We start from the raw sequence: 20,620 nt of genomic DNA on the forward strand, positions 1-20,620 counted from the left end.
CCCAGTTTGTCCGCTGGCAAGTCCAAACTTAACCCAAACACACAAGCTGGGGTCTCCATGCATCCCAATGAGCGGGTCATCACTGAGCATTTATCCTTGATCAGAATGTTGTTTTATTTATTCGTTTATTTAATTTATTTCATTCATGACCTGAAGTTGTAATATTTGCAATTATAATTGTGCTGTTTACGCCAAGATTCTGTCCCAACCATGATAAAAATATGACCAGACAAATCTGAGCCTGCATTTTATTCTCTGGTAGGGTGCGTCCTTATGGGGCAGTGACCGTCAATTGTTTTGTACAATAATAAAAAAAAGCCATTTTGACATTCAAGCTCATGTTGTCTATCAAAACTTAGAAGAAGCAGAAGTTTAACACCACACAATTCTTTTTTTTTCTGAATTATTTTGTGATCAAAGCCACCTTTTTTCTTCTGTGACACTCAGTGCTTCGCAATTTCCATTGCTCAGAGCTACGTGACATATTCTGTTGTTTTTGATTGGTTGTTGGTTTGTCCATTTGTGGACCACCATCCAAACACACACATACATTTTGACTTAGACAAATATGAATATGTTAAGGCAAAACTCAGTCCAGCACGCTCAACTTTAATAATAATAATAATTGTAGATTTATTAACCTTTTCAGTGCCAATCATTTCAGACAGTTGTCTAATTGTTCATCAGTTAGAAAAACAGACACTAAACAAACCTGTTGATGACCTGGGCCGTCAGTTCAATTATATCATTACTGCCTGTTAATCTAATCCCTAGCCTGTTTTATGCAGTAGGAGAACTGCTCTAATGCAGCAGACTGTAGAACTTGTATATGTGCTGGACTCCCTGTCAACAATCAGTTAGTTTTAATAGTGGGCTCGCTTATTGATTGTCTCTAAAAACCCTCTCTGACAGACTGGGAGGTTAATTCCACTCCACGGACGCAGCATGAACATGCTGTGATCGTTCAAAGTCAGGCTGACACTAATGCACCAGCCAGGGATGACACAGTGGGGGGGGTGGGAGAAGCTACTGTTTCCATAGCACCGACTGCCAGTACACAAATTTGATGTCATACTGGTGACAGTGTCACATGCTAAGTCAACGTGTTAAATTAGGCATCCAAATATAAATGCATGTACAGGACTTATTATTAGGACACACAAACACAATCATGCAGCCACTCAGAAGAAGTGTGTCCGAGTGGAGGCTGACCTTAAAAACTGGCTCACAGGGGTGACATTTTCAGAGATAATCGAGGGAAAGTGTTCCTAAAACAGTTTGTGACAGAAGATTTAACTATTAAAAACCTCAGCAGCACATGAGGCCATTTGGCCACTTTCTTAACCCAGGTGTCATTGTGGACTTTTTTGTCCAGTTGAGTAATTTTTGCCTCTTTACTTGGCCACCATTTTATCTGTGTTGGTGCATATGGCACTTTTTTGTAACACATTTTAGAATTCAAATGTAAATTTTTCAAATACATCACCAGAACATGGTGAAACAAATTTACTACCCTTTTGTGTCATTCGTGGACAAAAATGTCCACAAGTGGACATTTTGGTCCCGAATAAAAGGGTAGTAATTTAAAGTGACGCCTGAGGGTTAATATTCTTACAAAGTGTTCTTGAACATGATTAGTATTAATATTAAATATATGTAATACATATACATATATTGGTATGTATAAGACATTCAGTACATGTGTTGCACTTAAAAACTGTTTAACACTTTTTTGGGATTATTAGATTGATTTGTGACATCAGTAAACTTGTATCTGTTCAGCCTAAAATCATACATACAGTGATGTTATCATTTATTTTCAAAAGTATCAAATACGAAGTAACTTGTTCGTTAAAATAAACATTTGACTATGGTATATAGAGAATTGTCTACACTCTATACCTTCAAGTAATCAAGTGCGACAAAATTCACTCGCTCTTTGTGGCCACATTGTTTAACATTATGTAAAATACTCTACAGCTAACAGTTATGGGAAATGTTGAAAAACTGCTTTCTGAGGATTGCCCGTATTCTTAATGTTCATTTTGGCTTTGATCTTGTGGCAAAATTGAAGAATTCTGTCATAACATCTTCATAATTTTGCACCTAACTTTGTAAACCACTTGACATCTGCCCTCTTTGGCGTCCCATCGTCTACACAGTATTCCTCAGAGACTGAGTGATGATGTTTATTGTACTGTAATGCCTGGTGTATTATCAAAACATTGTATCTCATCAATGACAAAAAACATATCCTGGTCATTGGAATAAACTCCCTGTGAGTTAATGCTTATTTATCTCATGACAAAACCCACGCTGTACAGCAGAGGAAGGCCTGTGTTGTGCCGCACTGCCTCATCAATTGTGTTAAACACTTTTAAAGATCAATGAATCAACTCCAAATCACAAAACCATGTAACTGATTAATCGTTTTCACTCTGATAAGATTTTTTCCTTCCTTCCAGCCATGCGTACAATGCAGTGTAATATTTGTTTATATGAGCTGCTACAGTTAGGTCACATCTGAGCGGTAACTGTGTTGGTGAGTTTGTGCATGAGAAAGCTGTGAGATGAAATATTTTCACACATCTCTTTCTCACACCTGCTCACATGATCACACTTCTGTCACAGAGGAAGTACATTTCTCTGTAGCAGTGAGTCCCGGTTGTCAGTACACGTGACAGAATGCAGCAGGTTTGTTGCTGTGACGCACACACACACACACACACACACACACAGTTTTCGCTGCGTTTACTCTGACCTATATATCCAGTCATTGGTCGCTCCTTTCTGGGTAGAATGCTCACACTAATATGAATTTACACCTCAGTGGCTTTGACTTTCCCCTCACTATCTTTTGAGGGGAGAGAAAAACAAGAGAAATTGGAGCAAACTGAGAAAGAATCATCTGTGAGGGAGGAAGCAGACAATGAAAGACAGCAGGGTTTGAAATCAGAAAGAACAGCCTCATGATGGCTCTGTGTGACATTTCAGGGAGAGCATTTAAGGATATTGAGCTGTTTGACACGGGCCATTTACCTCTTTGCTCTAGTTGGTCCTCACTGCAGTGTGCCAAGAGGAGGCAGGGGTGTCTTCTGAATTTTCCTGCTCACTCCTCTGTGGGCAGAAACAGCAGTCTGGGTGGGTTATAGTGTCAAAATGGTGCAGTACAACCTGAAGACGTTCAACTTTTTGTTAAACGTGTTGTGCAAGTAGGGAGGTAGGAAAAAAAATCATACAGTATGCAGTGTAATGAAGTAAACAAATGTATTTTAAACCTACATTAAATGTATTTATAACGAGTCCTGCTTGTTTTGCCTCAGGCAACACCTTTTTTGGGCTTAATAATAACCTTGGCTGTCAAAAGTTGGAGGACTGGGAATAGCAGCCCTGACTCATCATGTGCATGCTATTTGGTCACATTCTTTAGCAATAGCAGCTCCAATTTTAAACTCTTGGCCAATTACTGAGCAGCCAAACCAGCGGTTTCTGATGAGAGCTATTAGTAGACTTACAAAATCACTTCACCCGTGGTTGGAGAAGTGAGAAAAACTGCCAGTCAACGAAGAAGAGGACGAGAAGAAGAAGGTGAATAAATAGTAGAGTGAGAAGAAAAACGAGGCAAATGAGGCAAGTGCAGAGAGAACATGCACACATCCTGCAATAAGATGGCAGCTATTTTCTTATTTTTTTTCATTTGAGTATTTACTTATGCTGCTTTACCCTTCCAATCCTGTACATTCAGATGGATACAGTGTTCCCCATTGCATTTATCTGACTGATTTCTTGTATAGTGAGGATTTTAAATGCAACATATTGGTAAACAATGCAGCACTACTTATCAAACTTTCTTCCTCATCAGGCTTGCTGTGAGATGTTCTATCAAATAGTGAATAGATGATCCTATAACTCACAAAAAACAACAAAGAGAAAAATTCCCATCAATCACCAAACAGTTCTTCAACTCTAGCTGCTGTCCCTGTACATTAAACTAGCTCCACCTCCAGCAGCTGTAACAGTATTGTAATTTAATGGTGCCATACATGGTCAGTCAGACCATGTCCAAAACAATACTTTTAATACTGATACTTAACCTGCCTTTTGCTGCTTTTCTTACATTTACTTAAATAGGATTTTTCATGGAGGATTTTCCATTATTGCCAATTTTACTTAAGTAAATTATACTTTTCCCATGATCAATGACCCAGGGCAGTTTCAATTGCAGATCACTGAAGCATCGTGCACACACTGAATGTGCATAATTTGAAAATTGTAATATTACAGTGCATTATAAGACATCCTTATCTGATATATGAATATGATTTTTTTCATTTCCTTACATTAAAATGGAAGAGGAAATGAATTCATTTGATCAACAAGTGAAAAGGATGCTTATGTAAACCCACATTAATATCAAGAGTGAATGAAACCCACCACAGCACAGACACTTACAGTTCTGAGAAATGCTTTCAGAAACAGACCAGCACGGCCCGATGCACGCTGTTCTGCTCCACAGCACAAACACCCCTCAGATGGATCCAGTGGCAACAGGAAGATGGATATTCATGCAGCACCTTGTAACAGCGGTGGTCATACAGGTGGTGTTTTAGTGTTCACCCACCGCATCTGTATGAAGAACAGCATAGGTTGGTGTGTGTTTGTACGCATGTGTGTGTTTGTGGTGAGGAGAGTAGCCTTGAATAGCTAGCAGTCTGATCCAGAACTGTCATGTAGCATTAGGCCTAATGGGAGAGAGATGTCTGCAGCAATGTTCATGCTCACACACACACACACACACACACACACACACACACACACACACACACACATAAAGAAACACAGACTGTTCAAGTCACACACACACAAATACACAAGCAAACACACATACAGTATGCTGACAAATTCAAAATCTAAACGCTAAACAAATCTAGTACTAATAATAAGTCTATTTTCAACTAACCATCACACACACACACACACACACTTCAGTGAATCAGCTCTGGCTAGAGGCTTTCATACAATAAAGAAAAAATAAACCCGGATGAGAGCAGAGAATGTCAGGCGCACGCCAGGCTCGACTGTTGCTTTGTGCGTGCTTTATACCTCAGTTTCACTTCATACATAAACCTCATGCAAACAGCTGCATCTGTTCACATTATAAATAAGTGGAAAACTGAAGATGTAGAATTAACATTGCGGTTCGCAGTACGAAGGTCACAGTGCCTGAAACTGCATATGTCCTCGGGTGTTGTTGCAGACAGGCGATGGGTGGCAAGGGCGACGAGTCACAGCAGAGTCACATTAGTGCAACTCTGCAGGATGGCCTGAAACTGATCTAAGCAGGCTTTTTTTGCTGAACTTTAATTGTCCTCTGTTCTTGTCCTTTTTCGTTTTCTCCTCCTTTTTGCCTCCGTCTCACTGACTTTAAATCCAACTCCTCTACACTGTTCTGACCTTTAATACTCTTTCTTGTACTCTGTAGTTTTACACAGTTAGTTATGGAAAAAGTTATGTGTTCTGAGGAAAAATAGTCTCTCTCTGTCTCTTTGGTGCATTCTGTGCATAAATGAAATATTACCATGAACTTTTTAACTCAGTTCACCAGTTTATCACCTAAGGGTTGATCTTAAGATGTATAGTTATAGTGTTAATAAACACGTTTTGTCGTTTCTCATGCCATTTGTCTCTCACTCTTTCTCTGTCTTTGCTCCTGTCTGTTTTTATTCAAATGACACAAGCCGACGTGAGGCTGCAGTTCTCCTTGCTACATTGACCCGATGTGTCTTCATACTTTCCACGGTTTAATTTCTTATTGCACACAATTTGGCATGAGAGACTGTGAGGTCAAATCTCAGTGACACAGCGAAACAAATGTGCCCTGTCACAGCAGATCCTCAATGACACACTGTCGAGCATTAACCTACTTCCTGTTATGGTGTAACTGTCCTCATGAACGATGTGACTAAACACTTCAGGTTCTGATGTAGCAAGTGTTTTCACAGCAAGATTGTTGTGTTTTCAGTTTAAAGGGATAAGCCCTCATCCCTCCTCATACATATTGAAGTGCATCAACAGCAGCGGTGCAAATCTTGTGTGAAAATAAATCTTCAGAGTGTGTAGTTGAATTTGTTGGCAGTTGTCAGGTTAGACTGAAGGTCGACATGATTCCTGCGGGATGAGGGATTTGAACTGGCAAGCTCAAGGATTGCACCCAGAGGTGTTTCCCTCACCACGGAGTCTTTGACCCTCCAGCTAATTAAAAACACTGAAGCATGATAAAGGAAAGGCTTTCTTCTTCCTACTGCTTCTTTCCTTTTTGCCTTCTTAGCAAAGCGCTAAATAAAGCCGGGGATTAAGGCTTAGCACCTTCTCAATGCCCCTCGTTAACTCTCCTGCAAAGGGATCATAAACCGGAGCCTTAAACACATTTTCTTATGTATAGGTTCACCATCCTGTCACTCTAGGTTATTGCCTCATTGTCATTATGTTCTATGTCATACGCATACGCTGTCATTGAGGGTACAAACATTAGCTGTAGGTTAAACAGATCCACACCAGAGTGAGTGGTGTACATCAGGAATTTAATACACTGTTAAAAAACGATGCTTTCATTAGAAGAGCTTGTGGATTATGGATTGCAGGAGCTACGCAAACAAAAAGTGTTTGTATTTGCTTTATTTGTGTTGCCTGCACCAGACTGCACTAGAGAAGAGTGGCTTTGGGTGTGTCACTGGGCATACTGTACAGCAGAATACCACTGAAAGTGCAGAAGTTTTGATCAGTGTCTGCCTAAACCCAGGACCTGGCCTCCCTTCTGAAGAAGCAGCACCACCCCATTAGAGCCACTGTCTGTGCTGTTAGTTTTTTTATTAACTTGCTGCAGATGTCTGCAAACAGAAGTGGTTGTAAAACTCATACTCATACTCTTCATACATTACCTGTTGTGGGATCGTAGCTATCACCAATGTAGCTGATGACTTTCTTATAGACAAGAGTCGTCTCTGTGTTAAATATTCCAGTGTGCATTTGGTTCTCTTTCAAAGCAGCAGAGAACACCACCTTTTCTGTCAAAGAACAGAAATCATGCTGATGTTTGAATACAGATGTTTATTTACTTTATTTTTCAGCTCTTCTTGTGAAGCCTGTTTTGCCTCCAGTTTAGATCCTAACTCTGTACGAAAAGCACAGCACATTAAGTATGATAGGACTTCCCAGAAGTCACCTTCAGTTAAAAGCCATACAGGACATAAAGTATATAGAGTACAGGGAAAAGAAATATGAATAAATATGAAATGCTTGATCAGCTGATTTAAGTGCTTGCATTTGAGCCTCTGCTTTTTTCAGACTTGTGTTTCATCTCCTGGCAACAGAATCTCTGCAGCAGTCAGTCTCTGTGGATCACATATGAATCTAGGGATTGTATAAAATATATAAGGCATTGTTGCTGCTTCTGTCTCGACCTTGATTCACAGTCTTTAGTGCCTCCAACTCGCTCTCTGTGTTTTTCAGTCTGGCTTTGAGTTCCTCCCCCAAACCCTTGCTGGCATCATATTCTGATAAATAACATGATAAGAGTGATCCATAGCTTGATCAGCAGTCAGCATATTAACTCTTCACACTCTATTCATCTTTAGGTTGTGTTAGTGTACTTTAAGGTTCAGTCTGTTTTTGCATCTCATCCTGGACATCTGCAACATTCAGTCTGGCCTCCAAAATATTGTTGTTACAAACAGCTGATTTAGAAATATTCAGATTTATAAGTTACTAAAAACAGCCAGCAGTTCCTTTACCTCAGCATCTCTACCCAAAAACTTATTTCCCAGCTCATACAGCCTCCCGTTCAGCTCTATTTGTCAAAAATTAGTCAATAAATACTGCATGACATGTCCAATATCAATCATAAGGCGAGATGAGATGAGCTGGGAGGAATTGACTGGTCATGAATAATAGAATTTGCTGAATTACCTTGACTTTCCTTCTGAAGTTGTTCCACTGGTTTGCTTTGGCATTCGGTCTGGCCTCCAGTTCTGTTCAGTGAAGTAGACTGCAAAATACATAAAAAAATGAAATGAGGCATGAAAACATATAATAAGTGATTTACAAATGATATACAATGTTTAGAATTCAAATACATGTTGATATATTTTATGATAATTAATCCAGTATTAAAAAGGGGGACCGGAGGGTGTGCTCCAACTACAGGGGGATCACACTCCTCAGCCTCCCTGGGAAGGTCTACGCCAGGGTACTGGAGAGGAGAATTAGGCCTATAGTCGAACCTCGGATTAAGGAGGAGCAATGTGGTTTTCGTCCTGGCCGCGGAACACTGGACCAGCTCTATACCCTCCGCAGGGTGCTGGAGGGTTCATGGGAGTTCGCCCAACCAGTCCACATGTGTTTTGTGGACTTGGAGAAGGCGTTCGACCGTGTCCCTCGCGGCATCTTGTGGGAGGTGCTCTGGGAGTATGGGGTCCGTGGCCCTCTGCTGAGGGCCGTTAGGTCCCTGTATGGCCGGAGCAGGAGTTTGGTTCGTATTGCCGGCAGTAAGTCAGACCTGTTCCCAGTGCATGTTGGACTCCGGCAGGGCTGCCCTTTGTCACCGGTTCTGTTCATAATTTTTATGGACAGAATTTCTAGGCGCAGCGAGGGACCGGAGGGGATCTGGTTCGGGAACCATAGGATTTCATCTCTGCTTTTTGCAGATGATGTTGTCCTGTTGGCTTCATCGAGCCGGGACCTCCAGTGTGCACTGGGACGGTTTGCAGCCGAGTGTGAAGCGGCTGGGATGAGAATCAGCACCTCCAAGTCTGAGGCCATGGTTCTCGACCGGAAAAAGGTAGTCTGTCCTCTCCGGGTCGGAGGAGAGTTCCTGCCCCAAGTGGAGGAGTTTGTGTATCTCGGGGTCTCGTTCACGAGTGAGGGGAAAATGGAGCGGGAGATTGACAGACGGATCGGTGCAGCTTCCGCAGTAATGCGGTCGCTGTACCGGTCTGTTGTGGTGAAGAAGGAGCTGAGCCGGAAGGCGAAGCTCTCGATTTACCGGTCAATCTACGTTCCTACCCTCACCTATGGTCATGAGCTTTGGGTAGTGACCGAAAGAATGAGATCGCGAATACAGGCGGCCGAAATGAGTTTCCTTCGAAGGGTGGCTGGGCGCTCCCTTAGAGATAGGGTGAGAAGCTCAGTCACCCGAGAGGAGCTCGGAGTAGAGCCGCTGCTCCTCCACATCGAGAGGAGCCAGCTGAGGTGGCTCGGGCATCTGGTTCGGATGCCTCCTGGACGCCTCCCTGGGGAGGTGTTCCGGGCATGTCCCACTGGGAGGAGGCCCCGGGGAAGACCCAGGACGCGGTGGAGAGACTATGTCTCTCGGCTGGCCTGGGAACGCCTCGGGATTCCCCCAGAGGAGCTGGAAGAAGTGTCTGGTGAGAGGGAAGTTTGGGTGTCCCTGCTTAGACTGCTGCCCCCGCGACCCGGTCCCGGATAAGCGGTAGAAGATGGATGGATGGATAATCCAGTATTCTCCAGTATATCTCCTCCATCAGGTTCTCAGCTAATGTTTCCTATACATACATTAACCTATGTATGTACTGCGTAATCTATACATTAAAGTAGAAACAATTCAGTGAGAAACTTAAAGAAAGATCCTTCATCTGTACCACAGCCACCTTCTGCACACACTCTGTACTTTCTGGAGTTGCACCAGTTGCTCTTTGGTGTGCTGCAGCTCATTTCTCTGTTCATCCAAAACAGCTATCATCTCTCTGAGCAGAGTGAGGCTATCTGCTTCAGTGGGCAGCTCATCCTGAGCATTTGCGATAGCAGCCAACCTCTGTCCCAGGATGTTAGCATCAGTCAGGCAGCAGCCAAGCAGGATGACTAAAACAGCCCTTATCTCTGTGGTCTGCAGAGCTGCGACTACTGGGGAACTTGCAAGGGGGGATTTAAACATTAGGTGACTGTATGAAAGGTTTTGCAAGGTTTGTATGTTGTTTACATGTAGTTGACCATTTAAAGTTGAGGAGACATGTAGTGTGAAGGATAGAGGCACTGAGACAAGCACCGTGAAGAAGAAGAGCAGGTGATAAGGTCACACGTGTGTGCCATATGAACACTTTCATAATGAACACACATGTGTATGTGTATGCAACGTTGTGCACGTGCTTGCCTTCTGTATGAGGGTAAACATGTGCATACACTGCGTGTCCAGCTGGTACCCATCAGCCCCCAGGACAGCCTGATGACAGTGCAGTGCAGAGCTGGAGGTGTGTTTGTCCACCTGTGTGTGTTTTGCTGCGACTCACATGGGAAAGGCAGAGGTCAGGGTGTGACGCAGTGAAGACTGTTAAACATCTGCTTCCACAAACCTGAGGAAATTCTGTATTATTTATTTCTTATTTATATACAGTAATGTGCCCGTGTGTGTGTGTGTGTACATAAAGCTGAAGGAGTGGCTTCAGGCTGCATGTGTGTAGCAGAGGTCAGATGTTAGTCAGTAAAGAACCTAAAGCAATGTTGTTGGTGCGTGTTGTTGCCATATTGTACTGTATGCCTTGTGCATGTGTGTGGTTGTGTGTGCTGAGCTTGAAATGCATTCAATGCAAGCAGAAGATTCTACATAGCTTGATGTGTAAGTAGGTGCGAAGTGTAAATATGTGTGTCTTCACAGTGGTGTGAATAGGGTCAGAGTAGGTGAAGACGCTAACCTTGGCCAAAGTCAGTGTGACCCAGAGGAAGCCTCTCTGTCACCAGAGAAAATTTCACAGTCGAGAAAGGATTTAGGACATTCTGGGAGAGGTTTAGATGATCTTTTCCGTTCCTGTCTTTTTTCACATTTTTATTCTCTCCCCAGCTGCATCCCTGCTTTTTTAAATAAGTTTTGGATCAGGTGTGAAAAAGAGAAAACAATTTAATGCTTAATTTAGACTGAAATTTGTCTGTCACAGACCAGCAAGATCTGAGGTTCAGCTTCTTGCCATTCATATTGTTGCAGGATTGAGCGTACAATGGTTGAGTGTAAAAGTTAAAAGCAAGTATGTCAAATGTATAATAGGATTTTTAATGTTTCAAAAAATTAGATCCTCGTATTAGCACATGCTAATTCAGAGATGTTACAATGGCAGTGTGCATGCTGCATAAACAGCTGTCTGCTACATCTTTGTTATCTAATGATGCTTTATGTTCTCTAAGTTCAGACAGAGGTAACACAATATAGGATAAGTGGGTAAACATGTAATGGATTACATAAAATATTTAAAGAATCCTAGATGAGCTACAGTATCTTATTCATGTCAAAAGTCATCACGTGTACTGGATGACGTTTTGTGTGTGTGTGTGTTGCTCACAGTCCCAGATGTGTCCTACTGTCTAGAAGATTTTCTCTGAAGACCTGAAAACTAAAAAGTCTTCTAATATAAAAAGCAGTTAAATATTTAACTATATAAAAGATTGATTATGATTTATAGGAAAAACTCGGGGTTCAAAGTCAAAATCTGAAGCATTATTCACACTGACATACATGATTTAAACTCATCCACAGCATAAAGACATACAGTGTTAAATGTTCCACCTTATAATTGTCAATATATAGATCACATGTTTGTAATGTATGGCCTTTTTCCACATCCGCAGATCATCGCATATCAGCCATACGGTCGCTCTGTAGACTGGTGGGCATATGGAGTTCTGCTTTATGAAATGTTGGCAGGACAGGTGAGTGCTACACACACACTCACTTGGTATTCTTATGTAATTGCCTCCTACAGATTACATATTGTTTACACATGTCCTCACACCAGCAGGGCTCTGTGTAAATATACTCAGGTGGTGCTTTGGGAAGACCAGTTCAAACCCTTTACCCTCACCTTCTTAGTGTAGTAGGTTAAGTGTTTTGACCAACACATTGGCAAATAAACACTTTGACATTGTCTCCTGCTGTGAAAAGGCACACACTGAATGCTCAGACCTCACATCACTGGACATTATTCAGACTTCATGTGCAAAAGCATCTTTTTCGGTCCTGAGGTAAGCATGGTGTGCTGGTAAGGGACATGAGTCACTGGATATGTCAATAAGCACTTGACTTATTTAGAACCAAATGTACCTAGAAAAGAGAACACTCCGCTTCCCAGGAAGGGTGCAGCTTATTTATGATGGCTTAGTTTTACTTTACTTATTGTTTAAAGATGGCTGATGTTGAAAAGTATAAATAAATAAAAACATCTTCTCCTATTAGGTGTGCAAGATCTATTTAAACACATTCTAAATTACTTATTGAATAGTTTCCATTCCCAAATAAACTCCAAGAGCTGTTAAACAGTTAACTAAGGTTTTACCTTATCAGATGTTTTCTGCCTCTGTTTCTCCCTCGCCTTGTGTGAAATCAGGTAAAGGGGACATGACGCAGGCGGGCTTCCTTTAGTCGAGGTGGCCAGTGGAGTGGAAATGACGAATAATTCATTTTATGGGCTGTCAAAACACCCACATTATGGTTACTGATGATAACAACCCAGTAAGGGGAGAGAAAAAGCTGGGTCATCCACTCCATTTGCCCTGCAAGGCCTTCCTGTGACAGAAATATTATTATAAAGCCTTTTAACTTTTTGTGTCATCAGTGTTCAGTCTCAGATTTCAGCAGCATTGTTTTCTTCATCTTTATTCATTGTGCCCTTCCACCCACAGCCTCCATTTGATGGTGAGGATGAAGATGAGCTGTTCCAGTCCATTATGGAGCATAATGTGTCCTACCCCAAGTCTCTGTCCAAAGAAGCTGTGTCCATCTGCAAAGGGGTGAGTGGTCATTCTCTGTCGTCAGCACACATTCATGTCCTGAAAAATGTCCTGAAACATCCACAAAGAAAGAGCCTTCTCCTTTTGTCCATTTATCTGAGACTGCTTCCCCTTAAAATCCTGAAAAAAAAGCATTTTAAGCTCTCTCACCCTGAAGTGTAGAGTGGAGTGACAGTCTGCCTCACAGACTACTGTGGGGCTTTTCTTAGCCTTCTGGTGTTAGACCAAACACATGTGAAGTCTAGCTCAATTTGCAGGAAGAGGGAAGTCTAACCTTTTGTTAAAAAATACTGTGGGAAGTTTCCCGCTCAGTGTGTGCCTTTGACTTTTACATTATTAAAACACTAAAAGGAAGCCAGTTAAGGATACTCATCAAGTAGCTCCACGTGAAATATTTCAGCTGCATGAAAAATAAAAATATATTATGTAGCATATGTATGAGACATTTCTGACTGTAGACTGTAAAACATTATCTTAATTTCTTTAAGCAAAAGCAAGTGTAGCTTTGGTTCATTCAGCTGAGCACATAACAGGAGATAATCTTACAGTATATTAAATGCTGAGCACTTACACAGCCATGCAAACAGAAAAGTTCATCTATAATGTAAATGATGCAGCAACTACATCAATTTAAAAAAAAATGTGTGGAGAGTAGATTCACAATTTACAACAAACTAAGATCTGCATGCAAGAAATTCAGATTCAGTAAGATGACAGGAACTTCTTTTATTCATCAAACCAGCCATAAATACCAACTGTCTTCAATCAAACCTGTTTCTGTATGAACACTCTCACCTCACTCTGTTTCAAATATACACATCTATACACAGTCTCAAGGGTTAAGAAATGAAGCCAGCCCAACCATCATGCTCCTTTGGTGGACCCCTCTCCTACGTATGGCTCTGGATGTAGTACTTAACTGTTTGCTGTGGTTCATCATGACTGAATCCTTAAAAGAGTATCTTTGTCTGGGGTCAAAATCTATCTTTAATCCCCGCCAATAACACAACTGTTTGAATCGTATGGATGCACACACCCCTCCGCCGTGTCATGCTGGTGCACTAAGCCTTTGATAATGTTCCACAGCTAGCATGAGCATTTGGTACTGACCAAAAGAATGAGATGATGATACAAGTTGCCAAAAGAGTTTCATCAAAATAAAGGGTTTATTGGACATAGAGATTAAGTAAGGCCCTCAGACATCCAAAGGCGACAGTGAGTGGAGACACTGCCCTGCTTTAAGGGAGGGTGATTTAAGGTCATCTTGGACTGCCTCTTAATAGGTTACCTAGGTTACCTATTAATAGGTTACCTAGGTTACCTATTAATAGGTTACCTAGGTTACCTATTAATAGGTTACCTAGGTTACCTATTAATAGGTTACCTAGGTTACCTATTAAGGTTACCTAGCAGGCCAAGCTGAAATGAAACCATGGAGTGGACCCAGAATTTGGTGAGACATTACATATATCATCTGGTCTGTGAGGAAGTTGAAAATGTGGATTGTCTGACATACAGTGATTAGACAGCTGCCACCATGACCTAGCATTGGATAAGTGGAAAGAAATGGATGAATTCTACCAGAACTGATATTATATTTTTGCACCTATCTCGTTTTCTCTGGTCTCATTTTATGCACACATATCAAAACACTGTCAATGAGAAAGACTAGATGAAATCACAGCACATTATTATTATAGAGTGGTAGTTTTAATGTGAAAACCAGATTCAAAATGCAAACAGGCCAGTACTGACCTGATGCTGTGTGATGTTGTAACAAGAGTCCAGCTGTGTATCAGGGAGAATTAGTGGGTCAGTGTAAGTGAAGCAGGAAAATGGAACATGGTAATTGCATTTCTCATTTTAATTTGAACAAGAAAAGGGTTTGAACACAGATGAATAGTTGTGTTGTGTATGTGTGTTTTATTCGCACAACAATGAACAACGCTAACAACAACAAAGCCAAAACAGCTGTTTCTTTTTACCTTCATTGCATGTGCTCTTTAGAGCAGGGAAACATTTTGGTGTGATGTCATTAGATATTGATGACTTTTAACAGATGTCCATGTTGTCACAGTCGCTGATGACATTTGGTTCACTTAAGGGACAATCTGCTCAGTAAAAGACAAGCATTTTATGCATGTTCCCCCATGGGACAGACATCAGTTTCTAGCAGCCATGCTTTTGTCTTCACTCCTCAAAGACACTTTACACACTTTATGCTGAAATTTTACTTAAATATTGTTTTCATACACCAGATTTACTCACCATAAAGAAGAATTTTGTGTGCATATACAGAATTTAATACTGAACGTGGTAGATTTATTTCTGCCCAGAGGCTTAGCAAAGTCAATGAGCTGTGCAGTGATGCACTTTGTCTCCCTGTTCCTTCTTCGGCTCCACTTACGTCTCTTTGTCAGCCTCTTTTCTCCTTCATTTCATACACAGTCATATTATGAAGAACTACATTATTTATTGCATACAATACCATACAATATTATAGTGATTATAGTTCAATTTAGGATGAGTCCACTAGAAATAAAATGTAAAGTCCTCACAAGCAATGGAAATACAGCTGTGTGTGTGTGTCCTGGATTTGGCCCAATTCCCTGTCTCAACCCTTGTTTGGCATGGTTGCTGCACTTCCTTTTAATGGATACAAAGTGCTTGCCAGCAGCCTAACCCACAAAAGAGAGAGCGATAGATAAGGGAAGGACAGCACAAGACAAAAAAAGTGGTTTCAGAGAGATGAGGGTGTAAGAGGAGGTGAGTAAGGACAAAATGATGCTGGATAGTGGGGCTGATTGACAGAAATCAAATTTTGATGGAAGCCTTAAACTTTGGGCTGCACAAAAATTGCATTTTAATTCTATGTATGTTATTTTATTTCAAAATGCTGTGCCCAGATGGAGTGATGGTGTGGGTTGCATGATTTCTAGATACCATTGATAGTGGAAGAGGTGGACATTAACTGTGTGTTGTGAGTGTAAACTGTGATGCAGATGTAAACATCAGCCGGGGTTTCATGCTTGGTTTCAGAAATTTCACCCTTGAGTAACTTATTCAAGTGAGCAGCAGTGCAGTGGCACCTATAGTTGGAGATGGAGGTGGGTATGTGTTGTTAAAAACCACTGCTGCTTATCCTGTCTGACCATCTGCACTCACTCACACTCTGCTCCCCCTGCTGGGCCATCAAATCTAATGATTTTATGTTTTTCCGCAGGGAGGTTTGAAACTTACGTAAACTTTGGGAACACGTGAAACTGAACCGTTGACAGGTCATGATGTGCTGGAGCTCGAGTGTCGAGTGTTAGCAGTTAGCAGCCGGACTGATCAAATGTTCCACATGAAGTGTCAACACTACACTTTCTGTTTTCTGGTGGTGACTATACATCACACAAGTAATTCAAGTGCTCGAGTTTCAAAACAAGCGTGAGTGTTTGACACCGGGACTGGCGGCTCAGCAGTCACTCAGACTGAAGGACATTTCAAGGTGTGTCATCTTAATGGTGACAGGCCTGTGATTGCAGCGGGGGGCTTCCTCACTGTCACTGACAGTCCTGTGAACAGACAGAAAGCTGCAAACGACTTTTTTTTCCCCTATCCTTTTCAACAGCTGCTAGTTCAAATGTCCACAGTCAAGGAATCTTGAATCTCAACACAGACATATACTATTCAGTATAATGGTATACATTCTATACATGGAATGACATCATTTTCTTTGATAGCAGCTATTCTTATTTTGTCACATTCTGACAACAAAGACTCCTGTGATCACGTTGGCAGTATTTGATGTTTTCCAGTCCATTACCTGAATGTGCAGACTGCTCAGTAACTAGAGATTTAGCAGAGTTTTCGAGAGCCAGACAGCAGGTGGGAATGTTTGACACATTGATTTTACCATGACATTGTATCTCTTTGTCAGACAAAGCTGCTCAAAGGACATTTTCAAAGTCTAGAGTGACAGCAGTACACTGCCAGTCAGTTGTCAGCAAAAGCCAAAGTTACCTTTAAAGGTATTTATGTTGCATATAAATGACATGTCGCTGCTGGGGGCTGATGTGTTGAAGTGTTTTTTTTTCAAACTATTTGTTAAAATCCTGCCGATAAATCAGCTTCTTGATTGACGACACCCGAGTGTAAAAACAGAAATAAACATATGTGGATGCAGACAATATGGCGGTGGCAGAAAGTCCTCAAGGTAGTGTGACGAATCCAGCAAGGCGCCAAATAGCCGTGCTTTATTGACTGAAATGTCATATTGAGGAACTTTCAAGGTGACTGAGAGCTATGTGAAGATGTGCATCACTAATTAGGGATTTAGCTGGAGGAACTGCACTTGTTCGTGCTGTATGCATGCATGTATGCACACTGCATGCGAGGAAAGCCAGCCTAGTTAAGCATTCAAAGTTGCTCAGTCAAACCCTACATGAATAAGTTATTTTGTCCTTGGACTGTCAATACTGAAACCCACCTGACTCTCCATCCATCATCAACTTCAGCACTTTCCACTTTCAGTTCAGTCAGGGCAAATCATTGCACTAAAGACTCCCTGTCTTTAGTGCAATGATTTAATGCAAAGTGTTAGTGTAAATAATATAACATGTAAAAATCCAAACACACCAGCAGTCATTTGTTAAGAATGTATTACACCCCCCAACTGAAAGCACAATAAACTTTTACATTTTTGCCAATATATTAAATTAATCATGTTTAACTAATACCAGTCAGCGCCTAAATAATTCAATAAGGACAGATTTTTCCGTTGTTGGTCGTGTTCCTGTGGGTACTTAAATCTTGTTTTGCTTTTTAACAAAGTGCAAGCTGTGTCCTCGTGCTGCTTCTGGTTCGATTAGAAGTGGCAGCAGTTCTCTAAAGGCAGAACAAGCAGAGGAAGAGCAGGGGAGAAAAAAAAACAATTATATCACTCTTTTTCAGACCCATCTGTTCAGCTGTCACTTGCTGACCTAGAAAAGAGGTGGAATCACATTACGATCAGATCAGTGAATGAACAGAGAAGTGTGAGAAAAACAAAGTGGGAGTTTTCCAGCTGCTGTGTTCACTTTTAAGAAAGATAAAGCCAAAGCATTAATGTTCATTTCTGTGTAACTGAAAATGAATGTTTCCAGCTTTAGAAATATGGCCCTTTTGTTCCAATTATTATTATAATTTTTTTTTCTTATGTGATCAGCTGATGACCAAACATCCATCTAAGCGTCTTGGCTGCAGCCTTGAAGGTGAGAGGGACATCCGAGAACACGCCTTCTTCAGACGTATTGATTGGGAACGCCTCCAGAACAGGGAGATCCAGCCACCCTTCAAGCCTAAAGTGGTAAGTCCTGTGCACAAATGTACACTATATTATCCCTAAAATCCAAAAGTATAACTTTATGATTTATATGATATAAAAACAGTAAGGTTAGATGTGGCTAGGTGATGCAAAGTGCATCATAAAGCCATTTTCTGCAGTAGCCGTGATGTATGATCCCACCTGTTCCTGCTCAGTAGGCTGTTTCAGTGACTTACCATGCAAGTATGAGGGAGTTCCAAAAAGATGATCCAAAGGGATTCTATGTTTAACATTTAGCTTAAAAGTTGGAGTTAGTGTTAGTGTTGTACTAACTGCTCACTGCACACACAGCCGACATGTTTCCACTTCCCCTTATGCACCATGATGCACAATTGCTTTACAAAGGTTGTTGTGCTTCTTTTTAAATAATCTATTTGTAAAAAAATAGATTGTAAAAAGTGCCATCCTCTTATTTTATTGCCTATCTTTCTGCCATAAATCAAACATTTGCTGTTAAACATCAATGCAGAAGTTTCCTTTATTGTTGTCTGTGAATATGTTTACCTGTATATATTCTGCTTTGACCTCCCCACTGACAGATGGTAATGTCTAATGGCTAACTGTTGTGTCACAAGCAAACATAATGCACAAATATAAGTAAACAAAAACAACCTTCTGAACTACACATGTCTTATAAGAACAGATGTGCTCATCAGTACAAGACAAATGTGTTATGGCAAGACACTCTATGCCCCCTCTGCTGTGTTCTGTACTCCCTTGGGGACTGTGTGTTCTTGGCTGTTTGTTTACCAGCGGTCGTGTACCTCAGCCTTCAGTCAGATTTGTCAGAATACACCAGCAAAAAGGATGTTACTTGTAACAAGTAACATCCGTTTTGTATATATAAGTACATTTTACAATTATTGTTCAGGTAGCACTTAAAGTCACAGTTGAAACTAAATTAACCACATCAAGTGTTTCTTGTGTTTTATCCCCAAATCAGAGCTGCTTTAGATCTTTCCATGGACTTCAACCCTCAAACTACACAAACACATACAGATCAAAGATTACTTATCTATGCATGCCACACAGTGTTCTCACTCTCCTCAGGGTTTTATTAGCATCTGATCTAATCCTCTTTAACGCTCCTTAAATTCAGTCCTGAAAATCCTTCTTGTTAATGTTTAATAATAAGACCGTAATGTAACATCATACTTTAATGAGCAATTCATTAGTGTTTACAAAAAAATCACAAATTCAGATTCAGAATGGAATTTTCCAACACTTTTGCAGATGAAGCAGATTTGTAAAGTTATGGTAATATGCAATCACTGACAATGATGGTTTAGTTGACAAGAAACACAGTGGTAAAAACTTGGAAGCAGACAAGCTTGAAAGTTAAGTTAGACTTTAATGATGCAAGAACTTGGCATATACCTGATAAAATTCACTGAACTATACCAAAATGCCCTCAGGCTTAAACACATCTACATTAATACCAAAATACGCTGAAAGTAGTGAGCTCCTTGTGAAAAAAGAAAACAAGCTGTACACACGCGTTTATAAGGCTGCATTGTAATTTCCACAGTTATTGCATAAGCACCACACACTCACAACACACAGTCAGTACCAGCACATATGTAATAGGTGTGTTGTTGGCACTCCAATGTGTTGTTACTGAATTTAGATACTGAAGATGCTGTTATATGATACTGGATGCAATTCAAGATACTGATGTAATATCATTGTAGTCCTCCAAATGCTTGTTGAGGATGTAAAACACTAATTACACACACACACACACACACACACACACATATAGTGTCAGGTTGCTCAGAGCAACGCACGATATATAGACATGTGCTGCATATTGCATGTGTTCTATGGGCAGTAAGTCATTTAAAAGCCTCTCCTCCTCATGCATATCTATACATGCACATCTCATTTAGCACAGTGAGGTGTGCACACGATCGTGTAGAGCACACACACTTTCTCTTCATTCCTGGTTCTGATTCCCACACAGACAGGGATGAAGTGTGCATGCCCCTTACATATATTCATTTTCAATATTGTAGTTTTCTTCTGTTTCAACCCCCAAGGGCTGCAGTTCCTCTAATAAGGTGAATCCTGGCCTCTTTGTCTGTGTAGCCTCCTGCTGAGTGGATGTGCAGGGGTGTCCTGAAGATGCTGTGTGTGCTTTGTATGTGTATGTGTGAAGAATTGCACTGTATGTGTGTATGTGTGTGAGTATGTACTGGGGGGTGGGGGCAAGGTTAAAGAAAGTGAAGGTTCGGAGAGATTAAAAAGGCAGTGGGAGGAAGAGTTCCTTTCATTTATGCCTCGTTTCTGTGTCTATTTGCTGCACAAGAGTATATGTTTTGCAGTGTGTGTGTGTGAGTGTGTGTGTGTGGGGTGGGGGGTGATCAATACTGGAGAAAAAGGGAAGGCTTGGTACTTTTATATGGTACTTTTATATGTTTGTCTACTCCAAAGTTGCAGGAAGGTGAATGCATGCAGATTTGCACGTCTTCTGCACATTGCATG

At 41.0% G+C, this 20,620-nt stretch overlaps 1 protein-coding gene across 3 annotated transcripts in view; it reads left to right on the forward strand.

The window, feature by feature from the left end:
• prkcaa (protein kinase C, alpha, a) overlaps positions 1 to 20,620 on the forward strand; it is a 122,797-nt gene that overhangs the window by 92,611 nt on the left and 9,566 nt on the right. For all 3 annotated transcript variants that reach the window (XM_028417564.1, XM_028417546.1, XM_028417554.1), the window contains exons 14-16: positions 11,629 to 11,709; positions 12,679 to 12,786; positions 17,978 to 18,118. In XM_028417564.1, coding sequence (XP_028273365.1) covers positions 11,629 to 11,709; positions 12,679 to 12,786; positions 17,978 to 18,118 — 330 coding nt within the window. The remainder of the gene's footprint in view (positions 1 to 11,628; positions 11,710 to 12,678; positions 12,787 to 17,977; positions 18,119 to 20,620) is intronic.

This window comes from Parambassis ranga, chromosome 1 (genome assembly GCF_900634625.1).
Source record: "Parambassis ranga chromosome 1, fParRan2.1, whole genome shotgun sequence".
Classification (NCBI taxonomy): domain Eukaryota; kingdom Metazoa; phylum Chordata; class Actinopteri; family Ambassidae; genus Parambassis; species Parambassis ranga.